The sequence below is a fragment of the Hoplias malabaricus genome, chromosome 12 (assembly GCF_029633855.1).
Source record: "Hoplias malabaricus isolate fHopMal1 chromosome 12, fHopMal1.hap1, whole genome shotgun sequence".
In the NCBI taxonomy this organism is placed as follows: domain Eukaryota; kingdom Metazoa; phylum Chordata; class Actinopteri; order Characiformes; family Erythrinidae; genus Hoplias; species Hoplias malabaricus.
This window is the reverse complement of record NC_089811.1, coordinates 38,206,760-38,230,691: the sequence shown is the minus strand read 5'-3', so window position 1 is coordinate 38,230,691 and position 23,932 is coordinate 38,206,760. Positions and strand designations below refer to the sequence as shown.

At 44.2% G+C, this 23,932-nt stretch overlaps 1 protein-coding gene across 1 annotated transcript in view; it reads right to left on the bottom strand.

Annotated features, from left to right (window-relative positions):
* The window catches only part of LOC136710443 (hyccin 2-like), a 54,489-nt gene extending 38,424 nt beyond the window's left edge, over positions 1-16,065 (bottom strand). The window contains exons 1-3 of the mRNA XM_066685941.1: positions 15,976-16,065; positions 15,185-15,430; positions 10,202-10,335 (exon numbers count right to left, since the gene is read on the bottom strand). Coding sequence (XP_066542038.1) covers positions 10,202-10,335; positions 15,185-15,430; positions 15,976-16,065 — 470 coding nt within the window. The remainder of the gene's footprint in view (positions 1-10,201; positions 10,336-15,184; positions 15,431-15,975) is intronic.
* Between the last annotated feature and the right edge of the window lie 7,867 nt (positions 16,066-23,932).

The following is a 23,932-nucleotide window of genomic DNA, read 5'->3' as shown; positions in this document are numbered from 1 at the left end:
ATGCGGCAGATGTTGGATATTTGATGGGGCTTATTAAACACAGACATTTACTAAAGACCTCCATCACTTATCCAGACTCCATGGCTGCTTTTACCCACAGTTTCAAATCAAAACTCTGTTGTCTATAACTTGTTTGACCTCCCAAGGTTCCTCCCAAGGTTTCTTCTCCCAGCTTCGAGGGAGTTTCTTCTTGCCCCTGCCACTTATGGCTTGCTCAAGTGGGGTTATGCACTTCCAATTAGGTTGTATTATTTTTATTTTTCATGTAAAGTTGTTTGTGACACCAATTTGTTTGTAAAAATACTACACAAATACATTTATGAAAGCTTCAAGGGTAGCAGTGTTACACACTACACAGGGGCAGGTGTGGCCTTGAGGTTAGAGAAGTGAGCTTGAGGCTGGAGGTTCAGTTCTGGGGACCGGCAAGGAAAGTGCCCTTGAGCAAGGCCCCTAACCCCCAAACAAATATAGGTTGTTGTTTTTTTCTCTAAGATATAACTGTAATTCAAATGTTCTCCTGCTTCTTTATCACATTATGGCAACTTTTATGGAGAGCTTTATTATTTAACAAAAATAAAGTGAAAATAAAGCGAGAAAACTCGCTTTCACTGCATTCATTATGAGTTCCATCAAGGAAAAGTGCTGCAAAATCATGCATAGATTTGTTCTGTTTTAAGGCATAATATATAAGCCTCCAAGTACCACCTATGATTTTTACCACAGAAACATGTGGCCCCTGGTTCTTCCTCTGTGCTGGGGGCATATGGCAAAACCTTGCTTGAATTTTTGCATGTTTTTGTTGCTTTTTATTTTACTTTTAATTTGCATTCTTAACACAAAATGATCTAAAATAATTACTAAAAATTATAGAGAGAATATAAATAACTCTAGGCCTGAACTGAATGTTTTAAACACAGTTCTACTTTTATGAGAACGTCTCAAATTTATGGGCAATAAGCGTAAACAAGATACGAGAAGACGTCCATATGATATCAGTTATGTGCTTTAACAGGCTCCAGGTGAAAACAGTTTGGCGCTGGGAGCAGGTCATAGTCGCTCTCTGCGCTTGTAGCAGTAGGTGAAGGAGGGGTGGCGCTGTGTTAAACATTGTTTGAGGGCTGTAATGACATGAAGAATGGCCACGTTGTGTCTTCACGTGTACAGAATTCTAGCTTAGTTTCTCTGTGTCATCAAAATCACAGAATTTAAATCATTGTGTGTGTGACAATATCTGATTCATACAACCAAGCTGTGACCTTTCTGTACATCTCAATAATTAATTATGTCTACATTTGAATTTCCCTTTATGTCATTTCAAGTGGGATCACCACATGTTTTATTTTCCATCTCTCCATCTACACAACTGAACTGATCAGCCCCCTCTCTCCTCCAATCAGCATCTGACCAGAGGACTGCTGATGACAGTGTGGCTGAACCTCATTGAAATGGCACAGGAATGTTGCTGGAGTTTTTAAACACATTAGTGGAGAGTAGTCTACTCCCCAAAAATATCCAGACAATAGCGATCCTCGGCTCAGCGATGGACTCATGATGAAAGGAGATGTGGAACACAAACTGCACGGCAACAGAGGGGCTCCAGACTCACAGAGTCTCTAATGAAGTGACAGCTGAGTGTATTTAAAAGGAGAAAGACAGAGAGAAACGTGTGTTCTCCTGCATTTCTCAGGACTTTGCTCTGCCTCAGGAGATTAGTTGTTCAACTGCACAGATTTCTGCATAGTTGGCATGTGTAGTTATCTACTCTGGGCAGCAGGCACTAAAGACACTAAATATATCACCCAGGCTATTCACAGAGCCGCGTGCAGATACAGCGTCCAGAACACGGTCAGTCAGGGAGGTTTTGTTCAAATCCTGGGAACCTTGTGTGCCCTTCAGGAATCTGCAATATTTCCTTCTTTTCATTAGAGGATAGAGTAGGAACACAAAACTAACACAGCGAATAAATCATTGAAAGAGTTTCAGGGGGGGTTCAGGGCCGGCTGATACTGTAAGCAGCTTTAATTGTGAGAGGAGACTCTTGCTTGTAAAAGTTGGTACATTGTGTTTTAATCATTTAATAGAAGCCTTTCTGCTCACGTGTGTTTTATTTATTGTACATTGGATATACACTGATCAGCCAAAACACTCTTTACCCAGGTGATGTGCCCCGAGGTGTGTTTGTAAACACACATTTACTCTGTTACATTTACTTGAGTAACTTTTTGGATAAATTGTACTTAAACTGTACTTAAGCAGCATTAGTTTTAAAATTGTGAAGATTTAGCGGTGCTTTTACTCTGTTACATTGAGCTACATTCTGCTCGCTACTCACTACTTGTTTCTATCAATCGTCCAAGGCACGATCTCTTTGTTTTGTTTTGTTGAGACTTCTACCAGAGGCTCTGTCACATGACTGTGTCTCACCAATGAAATGTAGCCACTAGCGACGTTCGACTCCGTTTCACCAATCAAACAGAGCCGAGCCGTCACGTGACCCCACACAAACCCCCAGCGGAAAACACAGGCAGAAAAGAACACCGTACAATGGCAGAGACAACAGCGTTATGTACAGACTTCCTTTTTCTTCTTGTTCTTATTCTTTGTAACCTCCACCTATTGATCCCACTGTTTCGTTATTAAGTTTTGGGGCTGAATTTAATTAATGTTTCTTTATAAAGATTTAATTTATCATTGTTTTAGTTGTTTGAGAGATATTTTCCGGCTCTGAATTTGTTCATTGCTGTTTTATATTTATATTCAGGTGTATATTATATGACGTCCTGATTATTAAACAAAGAGGTTACTCAGCAGTTACTCAGTACTTGAGTAGTTTTTTCACTTAGTACATTTTTACTCTTACTCAAGTAATTAATTGGGTGACTACTTCTTACTTTTACTCGATCCCGATTACTCTAAAGTAACAAATCTCTTACTTGAGTACAATTTTTGACTGCTCTCCCCACCTCTGGATGTGCTCTACTGATTATATAGTTGCAGTTCGTAGTTCATCTGTTGCTGTGTATACTTTGTTAGCCCCACGTTTCCCTGTTTTAATGGTCAAGGCTTCCACAGGACCATCAGAGACATGTATTATTTGAATGGCTGCTCATTCTCAGTACTGTAGTGACACTCACGTGGTGGTGCTTTAGTGTTGTGCTGGTACAGACACCCAGACTGCTTTACTGATCTGAGTGCGGTCAGAACCTTTAAGCAAATCAGAATAGAGATGGTCTACATGTATTATTTGTATAATAATTGTGATCTGGATGGCGAATGAGTCTCACCACTGCAGGGACGCTGGGGTGAAAGTGGTCTGTTGCGTCTGAGTGGATCAGACAAAGCAGTACTGCTGGAGTTTTTAATGCCTTGAATGTTACAGCAAGACTGAAAATAGTCCACCAACTAATATCCAGTCCATGTCATAGGTAAAAGTCCGGTTTAATTTGTTGACAATGGAGGGGGTGGTTTAATTTCACTTTGTCGATTGTGTATGAGCCCCCCCCACCCCCCAGCTCCCACTGCCTCACTCAGCAGCTCTGAGTCACACTGAATTAACGACGCCTGACTGAGTGGGCATCAGACCTGTTTACACTTGATTGACATGTGACCACCTGAGTCAGAAACGTCCAAGAATAAAGGCAGAATATTTAGAGAAAAATGTATAAATATTCCAATCTAAAAACTCTCAGTGAGATATTTTAGTCAGTATTTTTCATTGTAGTCTTTTGCACACTGTCACAGGATGAGGGTTGGGTTACACTGTGAGACACAGGTGATGCAGCCATTTCATGCTCAAGCAAATTATTCAATAAAATATAAAATTAATCTGCTGTCATCACAGTTTATATGAATTTTTAAAAAATGATGGCTGATTACAGCTGCTAGTGCCTCTGTACTCTATACTCTTTCTCTCTCTCTCTCTCTCTCTCTCTCTCTCTCACACACACACACACACACACACACACAGCATTATTTTAATATTCTATAACACTTGAGCTGATGGCTGGCTCTCTACATTACTTTTCTCTACTGAGAACTCACTCATTCAAAGGGGTCCTCATCTCTTCCCTCTCTCTCTCTCTCTCTCTCTCTCTCTCTCTCTCACACACACACACACACACACACAGAGCATTATTTTAATATTCTATAACACTTGAGCTGATGGCTGGCTCTCTACATTACTTTTCTCTACTGAGAACTCACTCATTCAGAGGGTCCTCATCTCTTCCCTCTCTCTCTCTCTCTCTCTCTCTCTCGCTCTCTCTCTCTGATGGACAGGTGTTTATTAGGAGGTGCTGACAGTGCTATGGTGCTGAGAGACTGTGAATTTGATCTCTTCCTCACTCCTTTGTGACAGGGGGGGGGGGCAAAGTGTGAAAATGTCCCACACAGCTTCCTCTACCCAACACACCATGATTTGACCTGCTCTAAGATCAGTGTTTACAGCTTCTCCTATGAGCTAAGCTCTAGATCTGAGTGGGTGGAGCTGATGCTAGATCAGTATAACATGGAAACCGCTAAGTTTCCCAGCGGCCCCCCTCTTACCCCCCCCCCAGCTGTGAGTCTGTGTCTGTGACAACTGTCAGATTCAATAGAGTACCGCGCTGCAGAGGGGAAACACTCCTTCATTGACTGTGTCAATTCCAGCCACTATAATGTGACACTGTGGCACTGATAGGGGAGATGCATTGATTTCCCTTCAGCGCCGGCCCAGAGTGGGTTTTAATGGCCATTATTCAGAGTGTGTGAGGAGGCCAGGCTGTGATGTGCTAAAACGCTTGTCCCGTTAGCTTCACAGGCTTTTAAAACAGCGCAGAGAGAGAGAGAGAGAGAGAGAGAGAGAGAGAGAGAGGCAGACTGTTCAGATTAGATTAAGAATAAATGTACCACAAAATCTACATTCACAGTAGTATCCATCAAAGTATATTATGAAACACTGCCATAAGAAAGAAAGTATGTCCTTGATATCTCTCCAGATTTGTCTCCTGCTGCTCGGATAATTCTCCTGAGAAATGATTCCAGGACTCTCATGTGTCTCCTCTCAAGATTTAGTGGAGATCTCACTAAAGGCTCACACTCTGCTCGGATTTGCTGAGAATATAAAGCTCAGTTATCAGCTCCTGAACTAACATTGGCATCTCCACCTTTTATCAGTCCAGCTTTCTCAATGTAGATACCATTGTAATTGCACCAAAGCCATGCTTTTCTCAGGTCTTCTTTTTGTCTTTGGCTCTTTCTCCTTAGGAGCCTTCGATGAGCAATGTGAAAGCTATGGAAAAGGTCCTCTGGGTTTTGCCGGTTTGATTTGAGCACAGTGTTGTCTTGGATGGTCTGACACGACCTGTTTTACACACCCCACATTTCAGTGCCCATGTTAACAGGTTAGAGCTTTCACACATGCTGCACAAACAGCACAGAACACAGCACGGAGGAACTGCCTGCAGAGTACACACTCCAAGCTTATTTTCTGCATGTGGCACACACCAGACTGTGAAATCAATGTAAAACTCAGAAAACCAATGGAAACAACAAAAAAGCAAATAAATACCTCACGACACAATCGTCCTCGCCATGAAACAAAATTACTAATGAAATATTTTGTGCCAAAAAGACATTTTCAGATGTTGAACATCAGCTGTGATAAAACTGTCATGTCACAATTAAATTAAATACAACATGCATGATTTTATCAATATAATGTATATAATCTGATGCTTTGTTTCTTGGCAAAATATCTGTCTGTAGAAACGCTTACAAACGGTGCCAACATCAAGGAAAGTTTTTTTTATAGAGCACCTTTTGTACACAATGGCAATTCAAATTGCAGTACAAAGCAGTACAGAAGATTACAGTAGAAAATTAAAAATGTAAAGATAATAAAATCAATTAAAAAGAAATCAAAATAGAATTAAAACAGATTGTATAATACATTTTTTTTTAAAAGCTATTCATGTAGAATTAAAACAAATTAAAATATAAAAGACAAAAAAAATTCTACAATAAAACCAAAAGCCATTTATTAAAATAGAAATAATAAAAATAAAATAAATAGATCTACATTCATTTATTCATTCATTGTCTGTAACCCTTATCCAGTTCAGGGCAGTGGTGGGTCCAGAGCCTACCTGGAATCATTGGGCGCAGGTCAGGAACACACCCTGGAGGGGGCGCCAATCCTTCACAGGGCAACACACACACACGGTCACTCACACACTCACACCTACGGACACTTTTGAGTCTTCAATCCACCTACCAACGTGTGTTTTTGGAGCGTAACAAACCACACTCCTCACAGACAGTCACCGGGAGGAAACCCATGCAGACACAGAGAGAACACGCCACACTCCTCACAGACAGTCACCCGGAGGAAACCCACGCAGACACAGGGAGAACACACCACACTCCTCACAGACAGTCACCCGGAGGAAACCCACGCAGACACAGGGAGAACACACCACACTTCTCACAGACAGTCACCCGGAGGAAACCCACGCAGACACAGAGAGAACACACCACACTCCTCACAGACAGTCACCCGGAGGAAACCCACGCAGACACAGAGAGAACACACCACACTCCTCACAGACAATCACCCGGAGGAAACCCACGCAGACACAGAGAGAACACACCACACTCCTCACAGACAGTCACCCGGAGGAAACCCACACAGACACAGGGAGAACACACCACACTCCTCACAGACAGTCACCCGGAGGAAACCCACGCAGACACAGGGAGAACACACCACACTTCTCACAGACAGTCACCCGGAGGAAACCCACGCAGACACAGAGAGAACACACCACACTCCTCACAGACAGTCACCCGGAGGAAACCCACACAGACACAGGGAGAACACACCACACTCCTCACAGACAGTCACCCGGAGGAAACCCACGCAGACACAGGGAGAACACACCACACTCCTCACAGACAGTCACTCGGAGGAAACCCACGCAGACACAGGGAGAACACACCACACTTCTCACAGACAGTCACCCGGAGGAAACCCACACAGACACAGGGAGAACACACCACACTCCTCACAGACAGTCACCCGGAGGAAACCCACGCAGACACAGGGAGAACACACCACACTCCTCACAGACAGTCACCCGGAGGAAACCCACGCAGACACAGGGAGAACACACCACACTCCTCACAGACAGTCACCCGGAGGAAACCCACGCAGACACAGGAAGAACACACCACACTCCTCACAGACAGTCACCCGGAGGAAACCCATGCAGACACAGAGAGAACACACCACACTCCTCACAGACAGTCACCCGGAGCGAGAATCAAACCCACAACCTCCAGGACTCTGGAGCTGTGACAGAGACACTACCTGCTGTGCCACCGTGCCGGAGGAGACCCCAGGTCTTTAGTTTAGCTTTGAACATTTTAATGTTTGGGGCAAACCTGAAGTCGCAGAGATAACACCATTGTCATCCACAGGATAGACTAAGGTCCAGTTACCAGCTTGGGAAGGAGCACCATGGTCTATCAATGTAATTAAAACAGACACTCTGGATAACAGCTTTCAGTCAAAAGTTCTGGTGATTTTCAGGTCATTTTGATGCTGTCGATTAATCAGTGGCAAGAAGTACATTTTTGCTGGACACCAAAATATCCTTGCAGTTACAAATAATATAATATCAGGCATGAAGATACAGTCATTATGAAAAAGACTGAAAGCAATGATGTCTAATACATTTCATAGATTTTAGAGACTTTAAAAAAATTAAAGTCAAATTAAAACGACAATTTTGATCAGCAACTTTACTGGATTTTTCATGTTCAGCAGGGACCTAGTTGTCAACTAAAAATGGTAGACCACCAAAGAAGACTGATCTTTGATGAGCGATGTGAGCAAGTGATCTGCATTGATGTGGACCATCCAAAATAATACAGACTACAATTATCAGGATGTCCTGTGAAAAGATCCATTAAAGAATTCACAATGAATTCAGCCAAAGCTTGAGGTGACGAAGGAATAAACACAACACTGAAAGCTGAATAACTGGAAAACAGAGAAAAAAGAGAAATATATTTAGTTCTTTCAGTATTTTATTCAGCACCTGAATATCTGAACCTATTTACACATCACAGCTACGGGACATTTTAAGAAATCCCATTCACAATCCCATTTTGGCTAAAACAGCTTCCACTCTTCAAGGAAGACTTCGTCTGAACTTTTGCCCATTCTTTCAGAGGAGCGTTTGTGAGGTCAGTCACTGATGTTAGATTAGGGAGCCCGGCCAGTCTCTGTTCTTCATCTTAAAATTGTTCAATGGGATTGAGGTCAGGTGTCTGTACGGGCCGCCAGTCTTACCCAACTATGCCTTTATGGACCTTGCTTTGTGCACAGGGGCACAGCTACGCTGGATCAGAGAAGAGCCTTCCCCAAATATTTACCACAATGTTGGAGGCTTACAATTGTTCAAAATGTCTTGGTATGGTGTTTCAGTTTTTTTTTCACTGCAAGGGACCTAATTCAATTCCTGAAAAACAACCCAACCCCATAGCATTATCCCTCCTCCACCAAATTTACAGCTGTCAAATTCAGTCGGGACTCCTGGCATTCACCGAACACTGATTTGTCCATTGGATTGCATGTAAAAGAATATAGATAGCATTCAGTAAATTCTCGGTATAGGAATGTAAAACACATATAAAATGTATTATATTCTTTTATTTAAAACATTTTCTAATTAAGAATGGTTTAGTTTTCATAGCAACTACAATAATAATAATACTACCTGCAGAACATTATATCCATACTGAGAATGTACAGACTGTGTGTGTGTGTATACATATAAACATACAAAATAGCATCTTTGCCAGATGAGGCTAGATGAGCCTTCTAGCCAAAGCGAGCTCTTCAGTCTTTACGTCTTGTCATTGCTCGAGCTGTGTTTGGTGGTCTCGTTTTTCCAGATGAATTCATTGCAGCATCACGTCACTGAAACAGATATTCTACCAAGTGAGAAATTGGCTTTTAGACAACTGATAATGTTACGTTCGCTTCCCATTCTTGTTAATTTCTACATTATTTCACTGTGGGCCTATGTCAGTGTCTTCTCCAGAGATGTATTGGGAAGTGACAGTGGTCCCGGGTCCTCAGAGCTGCCGCCTGTGGGGGTATAGAACTCTGAGCACCAGCCGTCATTTTCTTTCTTTTTTTTTTCTGCTTCTTGTGCAGAGGCGAGCCCTGTATTTAAGTGTGTGTGGCAGTCAAACGCCCATAAAAGTGAATGACTCGGCAGGAGCATCTGCCATCACATGTAGAGAGGAGGCAGATGAGAGAGAGAGAGAGAGAGAGAGAGAGAGAGAGAGCACTCACTAATAGGCACTCGACGAGACGCCAGCTCGTTTTTCACATCATGTCATGTGTAAGGGCTGGAATAAAAGTAATGGCTGCCGCCAGGCCGCATCCCTCTCTGCCACTGCGGCTCTTGGTGGTTGGGCGTTTATTTGTGTTGACTGGAATGCTCGGCAGCATGACAGAATCCAAGGCCCCGGATCAGAGGCTCAAATGATGTTGCATGAACGCTGTAGCTTTGACAGGTCCCCTCTCTCTCCTCCTCTCATTTCCTCTCTTCTCCTCGGTCAGGCCGCTCCTAACGCTGCGTCATATCAAATGCAGTCATCTGACACCGTAACGGATGTGGCACCTCGCGGACGTGACCCAGTCTGTCTTTTGTAATCGGCTGACAGACAGAAGCTCGGAAATAAGAGGGTTTCTTCAGTTTCATGTAGTAAAAATTAGTGTCACTCAAAGCTAAGTGCCTGTTATTTTCTATTTTTTTAAGGGGGTGAAGGGAGGGAGGAGAGCAGACTACAGCATTATTTACCGCCAGCATTCTTCAGAGATATTGGAGCGTTTAGTGAGCTTACTGAGAAATTATTTACCGTCAGAAACATCTTCTCGAGTAACACCTGTAAATGTAAAAACGTCTCCCTGTGAACTTGAAAATCAAAGACACCAAAAGGGCTCTATGAAGCGGTGCCAAAAAAGAAAAGCAGGTGTTCTTCAGTCTTCAGAGACCTCCACATGGACCACAACTTTGTGTTGCAAAGTTGGAGCAAAAATCTGGAGCATCTAGGGGTCACTGAGGCCCAGTTCGACACCCATAGACCCTCATAGATTCTCTCTCATCTGTCTACAGCATGTGTAGTGTATAGATGTTTACCACACCTCTGTCTTTTCTCTAGACTTTCTGTGAGGGTCTGATGGCATTCAGCCACAAGAGCACTAGCGAGGTCAGGTGGATTCGCTCTGGACAACACAATCACATATGCCACTCCATCGCTCCTGAGAGCACAGTTACACTGGAAGCCAAGGGCAAAAACAACAGAAATAGTAAGGCGCCAGGATCAGGCTACACAAATTTAGCCTGATTTCCAGTGTCAGGTGGAAAAATGAAACTGAGGGAATGCTCTTGACATGTAACACATTACCACAAGTTCTCTTTGCAGGGGACGGTCTGTTCTCTCCTCCTGGAAACACACAGGAACTGGTCCACAGTCGTGTTTTCTTCTTCTTCTTTTAGGAACAAAACCGACAGCAGCCCACACAGCGCTTCTGTAGCAGTGATTGACAGGTTCTTGACCCTCCTCCCCGAGGAACTCTGAACTTACCCAATGACGTGGACGGAGAATGGTCCGTGTCAAACATGTAGTGTCCCCAGTCTCCCGACCCACAAGTTTATAGCACTAATCTGAGCCAGTGAACGTCGTGAAAAACAAACATATCGTGTAGTCTGATCCCGGCATAGCGCACAAACCAGGCAGTGTACACTGACCAACAATCTTCACTATATTCTAAAAGGCTTGGAGGTCTATGATTCATGCCGCTCTTGTGAAATTGTATTTAATGCGTTGGGCTTGATTCATAGAGGATTTGAATCGGGACTGTTACAGAGTACTCTGTGAACTCGGGCCACAAATATGACTGCGTTGCATTTTGTGGTAAGGCACAAAATGCTCTTAATGTCACACAGCATTATTCAAAGCTGGAGCAAAGGTAGCACTATAATGTACTGCCTGGGGCAACAAGGGGTACAGAGAGAGAGAGAGAGAGAGAGAGAGAGAGAGAGAGAGAGAGAGAGTTGTATGTACAGAACATTCCCCTACAGTAAAATAAATTGCATTTATGCTCTGTTCATGTTCAGCAAAACCGTCCACCTTTTTAATTCCATTCACACTTCCCTTTTTGTGATGTCACAAATTCATGCAGCGCAAAAAAAGACACACGTAGTTTTTCTCTTTTGATAAACACATTGAAGCACATAATCTCTCCTCAGTTTCAGTGAGTTTGTTATTTAACCTGCTGTTCTGAGGTCAGCTAAACAGATTGCTTTTTATTTCATCTGAGAAGGACATTTTAATCGCATGAATAAAGCAGCAGACTGTTTTCATGCTTTGCCACGTGCATTATGATGCAGGGCTACCCAGTGTGTGCAAGTGTGTGTGTGTGTGTGTGTAAACATGTATTTGTGTGTGTGTGTGTGTGTGTGTATGTTTGAAAGCGAGTGTGTGGGCTCGTATGTTTGCAGGAGCGTATAACAACGTGTGATGAAATGAGAAAGCACACATTTCCTTATTAGGAGCCAAAGTCAAAGGCCCTGTGCAGGACCCCCTGGCAGGCAGAGCCCCCAAGATTAAGACATATATTGGATCCATGATAGAGGGCAGAAAGTTCATTTTCAAAATAAAACAGAATATTATTCATATTCCTTTTAAAATTCAGATTGCCAGCTGACCTATGGCTCGAGAGCAGTGTATTACATTCACAATGAGCTTCACCGCTCTCCAGCAGAGACACATCCTCTCTCGCTCTTTTTCTCACATGTCGGAAACACAGCTCTCTCTTTTAGCGGCTATACGTTCTGTCGGGGTCTCTCCCTCTCTCCTTCCATTTGCTGAAATCACAACTCTCTCTCACACACACACTCACTGGTACTACATCTCATTCGCTCTCTGTCATTATTTTAAATATTTCTTTACATTTCAAATACAACACTGACTGTATATCATTAAAACAATAAGTACGTTTATGAAAATGAAATGAGCAACTACACGGTAAAATCTCAACACAGATTTACAGATTGAGACAGTACACAAACAAACCTTTAGCTGGATGAATGTTCATCCCTCTCCTCTTCTTGCTGTGGCCCTCAAAGTTCTGTGCGATGTTCTCCCCACCACACAGCGGATGGGTAATTTTCATATATATTAAAACACCTGCCGACTGTGGAATATGGAGCGATGTAAACTCCTCTGGCCCCGAGCTTACTGTCAGAACTTCTGTTTCTTTACCATTCCCGGTCTCCTCAGGGTACCGTGACCCCTACAATAAACCCAGCAGCGATCTCACTGCGACAGCTATAAACACGCAGCACTTCATTCCTTCAGATATGAAGATATAACAGGGCCATGGTCACATCCATATACACTGCTCATATAAACAAACCCCAATGAGGGTGGGGTGTAATCCGGTTGATATCTTCATCAGTGCTTTCCCTCTTCACAGAAATGCTACAAATCACAACTACTAGGTTCACTGAGGAATTTGCAGGTTATTGCAAAGATGAACTGGAAAATTGGGATCAGGAGAGACCAAGCAAATGAAATGGACGTCAAACATTTAAAAAACATTTGTCTTAAATATCGAAGTACACAAATAAATTCAGCAGAGGCCAGTAAAAGAAGTTTAAACATTCATTACTTAAAGGACGAGGAGAGGATAGTTAAGGATTGCAAGGGAGAGAAGAAATGCCTTTGTGGACCACAGCCAATCAGCAGTCTAGATTCTGGAAGACGCTTCCTAATTGGCTTAGGGAGATGCTGATAAGGTGAATTTTTTAGACACTTGCAAGAACTGAGGTAAAGCTGGTGGTAACCAAGTATTGCATTTTAAAACCAAGCCATAATTATTATGAAAACTGCCAATAAATCTCTCACAATCTCATAAAAAATATCATTGCTTTTATATATAATGCACAGGATATTTTACAGCAAACTGGGTCCTACAACACACACACACACACACACACACATGGACACAAAACCAAGCCACAACTCTCAGGCTGTAAGCTGATCCTCCTCTCTCCCCTCATCATCATTTCTCTGAGAAACATCCCTCGCTACTTAATTGCTCCTTGCCCCTCCAACATGTTTGCAATGAAAAAAGCGTCACATAATTCTTAGTTTGTTGGCTGGCATTGCCCAATTTTCCAAAAGTGGAGAGGTGTGATAAGCAAGGCCCGGTGTCAGGCGGCCGGCCGGGGGCCATGAATCACTTCCTGCCAGGGCTGGGCCGGGGATAATTGAGTCCAACATCTCCAGCACTTTCACCATAATTAATGATAATCTGTAGCGGTGGAATCTCAGATTCCAGTTCACAGAGCTGTTTAATTAGGCCTCCGTAATGAAGGCAGAGCGGCTACACAGAACAATATGGCCGCCGCGCGCACTCATGATTAATGGCTTGTGCTAGTGAACACACAAAAGTGCTGCACGGTTAACTCCACCCCAGCGCCTCTGCCTCTCTCTCTCTCTCACCCCCCACTCTCTCTTTTCACTGTCATTTAACGCAATGTACAGAAATATAAAGAAGCTGAGTTTCTTTTTTCCATTCGTATGCTAGTCTGCTAATAGGCTAAATTCAGAGCGTATTCAGTGTGTATGTGTTTTCATAATATTTCTTGTCAGTTGTGACCAAAAAAGAAGCAAATTATTTACATTCTCCCATGTTGAAAAAAGTATTTGTAAAAATGATTTCAGGGCACCTCATGCCAAATGTGCTCACACTCAAATGATTTTACACTGGTCTCATGGTAAGTAGATACTTCACATGTGAAATACATGTGGCATTTCTGTGAGGGATGCTGGTGAAGAGGGAGCAGTGGAGTAGCAGGTAGTGTCTCTGTCACAGATACAGGGTCCTGGAGGTTGTGGGATAGAGTCCCGCTCCGGGTGACTGTCTGTGAGGAGTGTGGCGTGTTCTCCCTGTGTCTGCGTGGGTTTCCTCCAGGTGACTGTCTGTGAGGAGTGTGGTGTGTTCTCTCTGTGTCTGCGTGGGTTTCTTCCGGGTGACTGTCTGTAAGGAGTGTGGTGTGTTCTCTCTGTGTCTGCGTGGGTTTCCTCCGGATGACAGTCTGTGAGGAGTGTGGTGTGTTCTCTCTGTGTCTGCGTGGGTTTCCTCCGGATGACTGTCTGTGAGGAGTGTGGTGTGTTCTCCCTGTGTCTGCGTGGGTTTCCTCCGGGTGACTGTCTGTGAGGAGTGTGGTGTGTTCTCCCTGTGTCTGCGTGGGTTTCCTCCGGGTGCTCCAGTTTCCTCCCACGCACCAAAAACACACGTTGGTAGGTGGATTGGAGACTCAAAAGTCCGTGTGAGTGAATGTGTGAGTGTGTGTGTTGCCCTGTGATGGACTCGCGCCCCCTCCAGGGTGTATTCCCGCCTTGCGCCCAATGATTCCAGGTAGGCTCTGGACCCACCGCGACCCTGAACTGGATAAGCAGTTACAGATAATGAATGAATGCTGGTGAAGAGAGTTATTACAGAGTTAGTCAGAGATAACAGGGTAAGACTTAGGCATAGATCACTCCATGCTGGAACACTTGGCTGAGAGTGTGAGCAGATACCTTCATGAGACAGAGAGGGCATCGTCAGTTTATTTCAGCGACTTATCATGTGTGTTGTCATTTTCTATGTCATTTCTACCATAGAAAAGCAATCCCTGTGGTCATCTTACGTTGCAATGCTGTAAATTTAAAATGCTATTATGTTCTACCATGTGTTTCAAGCTGCCGTGCATCATATAAGTTCACTACGTTCCTTGTCCTGGTGAAGATTGCTATTACAGTCAAACTCCCAACAGGCAATAAATCGATGCAAGATTTTAAACCACGTATCACCTAATGGCCGCAGATGTCTCTCTGACCCAGGGGCTTGGTTTTAAACGCCTGGCAAATGCATTGTCGGTGCCTGTCTTTTTCTATGGCCACTGACTCATGAAATCACGACTCATTCATAACCTGGTAAGGTTTCCCAATAAACTTCGACACGGCCGCGTCTGGAATAAAATCATGTTTCTGCCCTGATACCTTTGACTCAAGTCATAAAAGTCCATAAAGAGTGAAGGAAGTGTGTTAGTTAAAGTGAGTGTTGCATTACTGAGTGAAACGCTCGGGCTGCTGCTCCTGCCTCGCAGGCACACGTCTCTGTTCGGATTGCGACGGTGTGGCAGGTTCTCAGGTTGTGCTGGATGTCTATTTTCTCGGCATCGGTGACTGGCTCTGACTGCTCCTGGGCCATGGCACGGCAGCCTCCAACTTCACACCGCTCGCCCCGAATGCAAGAATGATGGATTTGCAGCCGCATTAAAACCAAATAAGCTGTTGTGTCATAGCAAATGGGTTTCTGCTCTCAACAAAGTAGATGACGCATTGCACAGTACAGAAGGCGAGACTATATTAAAGGTTTGTCATGCTTATGTTCAGCCCATATTGGAGTCAGCGTGTGATTACAGAGAACAGGGCCCCTGCAGCCCCAGACTCACTGTTAGGGGACCGGATGACAAATGTACCTGCATCAGGAACAAAACTTGCATGTTATCAAAAAAAGGAAAAAAGAAGAAACCCTCCCTTTTCTTCTCTTCAGACGTACATTACAAAAGACGATCGCTCATTGTGTTGTAGGATTTGTAAGTTAAGAAATGGTGGTGACTTTTGCCGCTTTGACAGGCTGAAATTTCCCCTCTGATGCGAGCTGAAAATGGGAAGTACAGTGGAGCAGAGCGAGGTCTATGCAAACACGGCGGCACCACAAACGCCCATAAATCTATGACAAAACTCCCGCCAAACGAGGGCAAATGAAGAGAGAGTATTCATGTGAAAGAAAAGCCCGTCACAGGGCCCACAGCCAGCAGAAATCTTGTTTAGTTCTTTAATTCTCTTCTTTCTGACCTGAATCTGGCTCTCGCTACACATGAAAGAAATTACAGCCGCCCCTCCGTCAGCCCGGCCGCCATCCTCCTGCTCTGCAGCATTTGTCATTGCCAAAACAGGAGAGTTTAATTAAGTGTTGTGAGCAGCCTAGTGAGAAACACACTTTAAATTAAACCTCTGATGCCGCCATTGGTTCCTTACCTCCACAGCAATCAGTGAGTTCTTTTCCAAAGCACAAATTCCTCTGCTGTTCTTTCTTTCTTTCTTTCTTTCTTTCTTTCTTTCTTTCTTTCTTTCTTTCCTTCTTTCTCTTTCACCCTCCACCACCACCCGCTGGGGGGCAGGAGTCTCATTGCTCCTCCAGCGATTCATAAACTGCCCCCTCACACCAAGAACCCCCGCCTTCACACATCCACCCCCCCCCCACACACACACACACATACACCCACCACAACACATCACGTTTCATTATGGCCCAGTGAGACGCACACACACACACACACACACACACACACACAGATGATGGTGATAATTAATAATCCTCCCTCAGCTAAATACCGTATTTACCGCTCTTCAGCGTAGTGCTGTTAAATCAGGGTTAAGTCAGAGGCACTATATGCTGCGGAGAGCTGCAGACGGAGTAGAATTACATGCCGAATTATCTCTCCAAGCGTCTCGTAATTGTTGGTGCAAGAGAGTGAATTAATTTAATACCTCAATAATTATGGATTGTTTCAAGTTGGTAAGCATTTTGGTTCCTGTAATGCATCTCTAAGTGCATTCTCTCTGAGAGGCTGATAAAAGAAATCAGTGCACTCAGAGGGAAAGAGTGTGGACTGGACGATGACACGCGCTCACGCACACACACACACACACACACACACACACACATACGCCTCTGAATGGAGGCTTCTAATCAAAGAAGAGTTGGTTCACTGGGCGCTACAGAGATTACGGTTCTAATGTTTTTCATGTAAAGCTCCATTCAGAAGTCAGAGCAACTAACGGCCACATGTTTGTTTAAGTAGAGCCAGGGTACGGCTGAACAGTGATGGACGATCCCAAATAAAACGTAGACACATCTATTTTAGGTGCAGGGCCTATAGATTTGACTTTTCTCTTCAAGATAAGCTTTCCCACAGGTCGATTTAAGAGATATGTATGGTGTTATATACCAAACACATTAATAATGACTATTTCCACAACCACTTCATACCTCTCTAAAACTATTACCTTTCATGGATGGTACATGTAAATCATCTCTGATCTGATTGGCTGTGTGTTGCCCTGTGTTTTGACCCCATTCAAAGAAGTCTCTGTGGAATCACTCCTAATTACATAAATATGGAATTCCCCTTTAAAGGGGACATCTACGACTGTGGGGAAACTCAGTCTTCTCTGGTTGTTTACATTCAGAAGTGCTGCATCTTTTAAGGTGGAATGGTGAGTTTGAATAAGAAACGAATGTTGTTTGTATGCAGCTGAAGTGTAACTTCTGAGTTTGGAGACACATTCACCTTCAGAGATCTGAAACAGCAAGAATAAGTCAACATTACCCACTTATGGAGCAGAAATAGAGCAATATCCTCATATCAGTTTGTGCTTTTCAGCATTGGGAGTTCTCTAAACAACTCCAGATGCCTCTGCCACGAGCAGAGAGAGAGAGAGAGAGAGTGCGAAAGAGAGAGGGTGTGAGAGAGAAAGAGAGAGAGAGAGAGAGAGAGAGAGAGAGAGAGAGAGAGAGAGTGCGAAAGAGAGAGGGTGTGTGTGAGAGAGAGAGAGAGAGAGAGAGAGAGAGAGAGAGAGAGAGAGAGGGTGAGAGAGAGAGAGAGAGCGCAAGATAGAGGGTGTGAGAGAGAGAGAAAGAGGGTGAGAGAGAGAGAGAGAGAGAGGGTGTGAGGAAGAGAGAGAGAGAAAGAGAGAGAGAGAGGGTGAGAGAGAGAGAGAGAGCGCAAGATAGAGGGTGTGAGAGAGAGAGAAAGAGGGTGAGAGAGAGAGAGAGAGAGGGTGTGAGGAAGAGAGAGAGAGAAAGAGAGAGAGAGGGTGTGAGGAAGAGAGAGAGAGAAAGAGAGAGAGAGTGAAAGAGTGAGAGAGTGCGAAAGAGAGAGGGTGTGAGAGAGAAAGAGAGAGAGAGAGAGAGAGAGGGTGAGAGAGAGATAGCGCAAGAGAGAGGGTGAGAGAGAGAGAGAGCGCAAGAGAGAGGGTGTGAGAGAGAGAGCACAAGAGAGAGGGTGTGAGAGAGAGAGAGAGAGAGAGAGAGGGTGAGAGAGAGAGAGCGCAAGAGAGAGGGTGAGAGAGAGAGAGCACAAGAGAGAGGGTGTGAGAGAGAGAGAGAGAGAGCGAGAGAGAAAGAGGGTGAGAGAGAGAGGGAGAGAGAAAGAGAGAGGATGAGAGAGAGAGAGAGAGAGAGAGAGAGGGTGAGAGAGAGAGGGAGAGAGAAAGAGAGAGGATGAGAGAGAGAGAGAGAGAGAGAGAGAGAGAGAGAGGGTGAGAGAGAGAGAGAGCGCAAGAGAGAGGGTGTGAGAGAGAGAGCACAAGAGAGAGGGTGTGAGAGAGAGAGAGAGAGAGAGAGAGAGAGAGAGAGAGGGTGAGAGAGAGAGAGAGCGCAAGAGAGAGGGTGAGAGAGAGAGAGCACAAGAGAGAGGGTGTGAGAGAGAGAGAGAGAGCGAGAGAGAGAGAGGGTGAGAGAGAGAGGGAGAGAGAAAGAGAGAGGATGAGAGAGAGAGAGAGAGAGAGAGAGAGAGAGGGTGAGAGAGAGAGGGAGAGAGAAAGAGAGAGGATGAGAGAGAGAGAGAGAGAGAGAGAGAGAGAGAGAGGGTGAGAGAGAGAGAGAGAGAGAGAGAGAGAGGGGGTGAGAGAGAGAGAGAGCGAGAGAGAGAGAGAGAGAGGGTGAGAGAGAGAGAGCGCAAGAGAGAGGGTGAGAGAGAGAGAGCGCAAGAGAGAGGGTGTGAGAGAGAGAGCGCAAAAGAGAGGGTGAGAGAGAGAGAGCGCAAGAGAGAGGGTGTGTGAGAGAGAGAGAGAGAGAGCGAGAGAGAGAGAGGGAGAGAGAAAGAGAGAGGATGAGAGAGAGAGAGAGAGAGAGAGAGAGAGAGGGTGAGAGAGAGAGAGCGCAAGAGAGAGGGTGAGAGAGAGAGAGCGCAAGAGAGAGGGTGAGAGAGAGAGAGCGCAAGAGAGAGGGTGTGAGAGAGAGAGAGAGAGCGAGAGAGAGAGAGCGAGAGAGAGAGAGGGAGAGAGAAAGAGAGAGGATGAGAGAGAGAGAGAGAGAGAGAGAGAGAGAGAGAGAGAGAGAGAGAGAGAGAGAGAGAGAAAGCCTAGCATACCACACAGAATTTGTTTATTGCTCATTTACAGACACCGGGGCTTAGTAAACACATTCGACTGGTTTTGAGCATAAAGTGAATGGATAGCAGCGAATTTTTTTATTCTAATCGTGTACGTCGCCTTTAAAGTGGCTGGATTCACTCACTGGAGAAGTGTGCATTGTATGTTCTACAGATGTTCTACAGTCTGTGGTCAGTGGAGCTGATTAAATGACAATGAGTGTAGAGAAATGAAGTGGCTTTAATGTTATGGCTGATTGGTTTATTCCCAAATCATTTTACCAATGTGTTTTCACAGTGTCTGTAAAAATGAGCACAATTCAGGCCTCAAGGTGAGGTTTCCTATGGTTTTGCTACACAATGTACTATTGTCAGTTTGTATAGTGAACAAATCACTTTAACTTGGGGATCGGCAGCTCCTACCAACCCACAGACTCTGAAATACATCAACACAGGTCATTTTGTGACCAGCCTCTGTCAGAAAACATGGGATAAACTGAGTCTTATTCTGCTACACCTTTTGTGGGTAGACACTTTAGAATTTTCCCTGCTCCCTCGTCTGACTATCTCCAATCACAGCACTGGAAATGCATTTATGTGAGGGCACAAAGAAGAGGTTAAACAGGGTACAGCAAACACAAAGAGCAGGGAGAAGTAAACGTACGTAGACATTATGGTGAAAAGGAAAATGGAGGGGAAACAGACCCAAGTGAAAATGGCTAAAAGCCGGATCTGCTCTTCACTCTCACAGTGAACTGAGCTGTGGCTCATTCTCATCCTCCTTCGCCATAATAACTGGCACTGAAAATGGGCGGTGGCACAGTGGTGCAGCAGGTAGTGTCGCAGTCACACAGCTCGAGGGACCTGGAGGTTGTGGGTTCAAGTCCAACAACACACGTTGGTAGGTTGATTGGCGACTCAAAAGTGACCGTAGGTGTGAATGTGTGAGTGTGTGTTGCCCTGTGAAGGACTGGTGCCCCTTCCAGGGTGTATTTCCGCCTTGCGCTCAATGATTCCAGGTAGGCTCTGAACCCACCGTGACCCTGAATTGGATAAGCGCTTACAGATAATGGATAGATGGAAGCATGAAAATGGGTGTTCTGAACAGGGCTGGAGAATGGTGCTGTGCTGTTTGATCTTTGTGGTATTTTGAGCAAATCATATCAGCAGGGATATATATAACCTCCTGTATATTTTTTGAAGCAGGGCTGTTCACTGACCTGGTAGAAAGTGGTACAAAATAAAGAAGCAAACCACTACATTCAGGAAGAAAGTTAAATAGGCCTTAATTAAAATTTCTAACCAAGCCATTGCTTTTGGTTTAGTCAAAGGCCCTTTTCAGTGCTTTCAGACCCTGCCTCTGTAACCGCACTGTCACGGTTGGACGAGGTCCCTGAGCCCCTTTCTACTCCAATAACTGATCGTTTTTATGTTTTGATCTGTTGGTAACAGCCTATGGGGAGCTGGTGTGTCAGGGAGCCGAGCTGCAGTAATTAGAAGCCCACGGTCCTCACCGCCTTCCAGCCAGGAACAAGTCCCTAACCTTTTCTCCCTCACTTCTGAGAAAGAAAAAAAAAATTTCACCCTGTATACATAGGCGGCATAGGCACGGTGAGCTGTCAGACCCGACTCTGCGCTTTCGTATAAGGACCGGTGGCACAAACACTAAGTCCAATCAAGCTCAGCTCACTCCAACCTTAAACAAAGTTGGAGGAACATTTCCTGCTCGTCAGGTGACATTTCGTCTCGCTGTTCTCTCGCCCGGCCGGCGTGTGGAGAGCTGAGCGTGGAGACAGCTGTTACATGCAGTCCAACTATTAACGAGAGCACAGGCCCCAAAGCACCACATGTACAGACTTTGTAACTCACACACTCGCGCACACACACACACACACTGCCACATTAACACAGCACGGTTACGTCTTGGCCAGCTGATGGGGAGCACTTATATCATCACACTTTCCCTCCACCCCATCTCTTGCTATCTCTCTCTTTCAGTTCCTCACGGTCTGTAGTGATTTAATGCAATGAATGTCACAAAGAAAGCATCAATAACAATTGTTTACATTGTTTTTTTGCAATAAACTAAATTAATAGAAATACAACGCTCCACTTTAATATTAAAATAACCTCCTTCTCCTCGTTTCTACATTCATTGTCTGTTTTATCAGCATCACTGACCTTAGGTGCACCTTGTAGTTCTGCAATTACAGACTGTATACCATTTGTCACCCAAATAAAATCTACTCTGAGGTGGTCCTTACCACTGAAGAACACAGAGAAAGACTGGAAAATGGATACAGAGCAACAGATGGACTACAATCTGAAACTGTGGGTGTACACAGTGCACTTAAACAAGGAGGTGGCTTTAAAATTATGGCCGAATTAGAATAAGAAAACGTCCTGAGCTTTTCTTGAATTGGTAATGTATTTATTTTTTATTTTATCTCTTCCTCTTGGGGGGGCGGCATGGTGGCGGCACGGTGGCACAGCAGGAAGTCACACAGCTCCAGGGACCAGGAGGTTGTGGGTTCGATTCCCACTCCGGGTGACTGTCTGTGAGGAGTGTGGTGTGTTCTCTCTGTGTCTGCGTGGGTTTCCTCCGGGTGACTGTCTGTGAGGAGTGTGGTGTGTTCTCTCTGTGTCTGCGTGGGTTTCCTCCGGGTGACTGTCTGTGAGGAGTGTGGTGTGTTCTCCCTGTGTCTGCGTGGGTTTCCTCCAGGTGCTCCGGTTTCCTCCCACAGTCCAAAAACACACGTTGGTAGGTAGACTGGCGACTCAAAAGTGTCCGTAGGTGTGAATGTGTGAGTGTGTGTGTTGCATGGCGCCCCCTCCAGGGTGTATTCCCGCCTTGCGCCCAATGATTCCAGGTAGGCTCTGGACCCACCGCGACCCTGAACTGGATAAGGGTTACAGACAATGAATGAATGAATGTTCCTCTTGGGTCTTAACATCAAAACTCAATTGTTTTAACTTCACCCAGTTAATTAGCATTTCTAATAACATGGGATTTACCAGGTTTCGTTAAATTACAGCTTGTAACACACATATTATTTGTTCTCCTGTAACCTTCCATTAAAATGCACTGATCTCTAAATGTAATTTGATTTGTGATCATCACTGTGGACCAGTGGGTGGAGACTGTTAATGAAAACACAGTACTCAAATGTTTGTCACCAGTCAAAAGTCTGGACACACCCACTCAGGGAGGGGTTTCCTTTGTTTTGGGCCATTTTCCACATGTTGTGGATGTACAGCACCAGTCAAAATCTTTGTTTTTTTATTATTAAATGAATGTGGAAGACATTAAATCTATGAAGGAACACATGGAATTATGTAGTAAACCGCTCCCTTCTGAATGTGTCTGAGACTGTAACTGGGGTTGTGCAGAGGTAGGGGCTGGTACACAGTTCTATACAGTGACTAGCTCTACTCCACCAATCACTGATGAGGAGGAGGTGTGTCCAAACTTTTGATGGGTACTGTACATTACAGAAGAGTGCAAATGCACTATGATATATATATATATATTAAGCTTAAGTTCACATTTGTAAATGACCTGCTCCAATCGGCTTCTTGTTTTATGCATCAGTCAAAGAGCAGCCCAGACTGCAACGTTCCTTATAACTTCAGTATGAACAGTCGGCGCTAAACAGCTGCTAAGAGTTGTCAGTGGAAACGAGTTCTGTTTCTTTACATCGCATTTCAGAATGATACATTTAATAATGTAAAGTAGTACATTACTTAGTTATGTAAATAAGTGATATGCTTTCCGTTTCCCAGCCAGGACACTGAGGTTTAACAGATATTCAAAGAGTTCAAAGAGTTTGTTTAGTGTTTTTATTCACTATGACAATAGAAGCCGTCTTTTTCGAAGCCACGACTCGGACTCATTAAGAAAACAGAGAAAGGCCTTTTGATCATTGATCACTTAAGCAACTGCTTTTGGCCCTCTCTTCGTTCTAACCCCTCAGTGATAGATGATCTCCTCCTAGCCACCAGTTAAAGTACACTATTATCTCTGCATTTAAACACGATGATATAATTGATTCACAAATTGATTTATCGATGTTAATTCAAGTGTTTCACAAATTAATCACATTACAGAAATTAATTCACTATATTTTATGAGCTGTTGTGTGATTAACTAATGGTATGAATTAATCAAGTTTAATAAGAATTCAAACAGTATTGTTTGGCCAATTTGTCACTTTGTAAAAGGCAGGGTGAATGGGGCGCTGTGATTTACGAGGCAGCTCCGTTACTGTACTGCAGTGGAGAGAATAATGCCTGCCTGAGCCTGGGACTCCTGTATCGCTTTATGTTATTAGAAAGACTATAGATTACCAATAGCCTACATGTCACATGGGGAAAGGAGAGAGCGGTTTGATACCACGAGGACGATGTGTGAGGTCCCTTTTCGTATCAGATTCACTAGGAAAAAAATAATGAAACAAAACAGAAGCAGATATTTTGTGTTGTTTCGTGTTACAGCCTTATGTTTTAGTTACTATTAAACTAGAATACAAGAACACACACAACACACACAATTGTAAAATACACTTCCAGTGTGCTCTGTGTGAAAAGCACTGAAAACAGATCATATTTAGTGTATGCCTTTGTTGCATGGCCAGGCTGATGCAAATGCTGTTTTT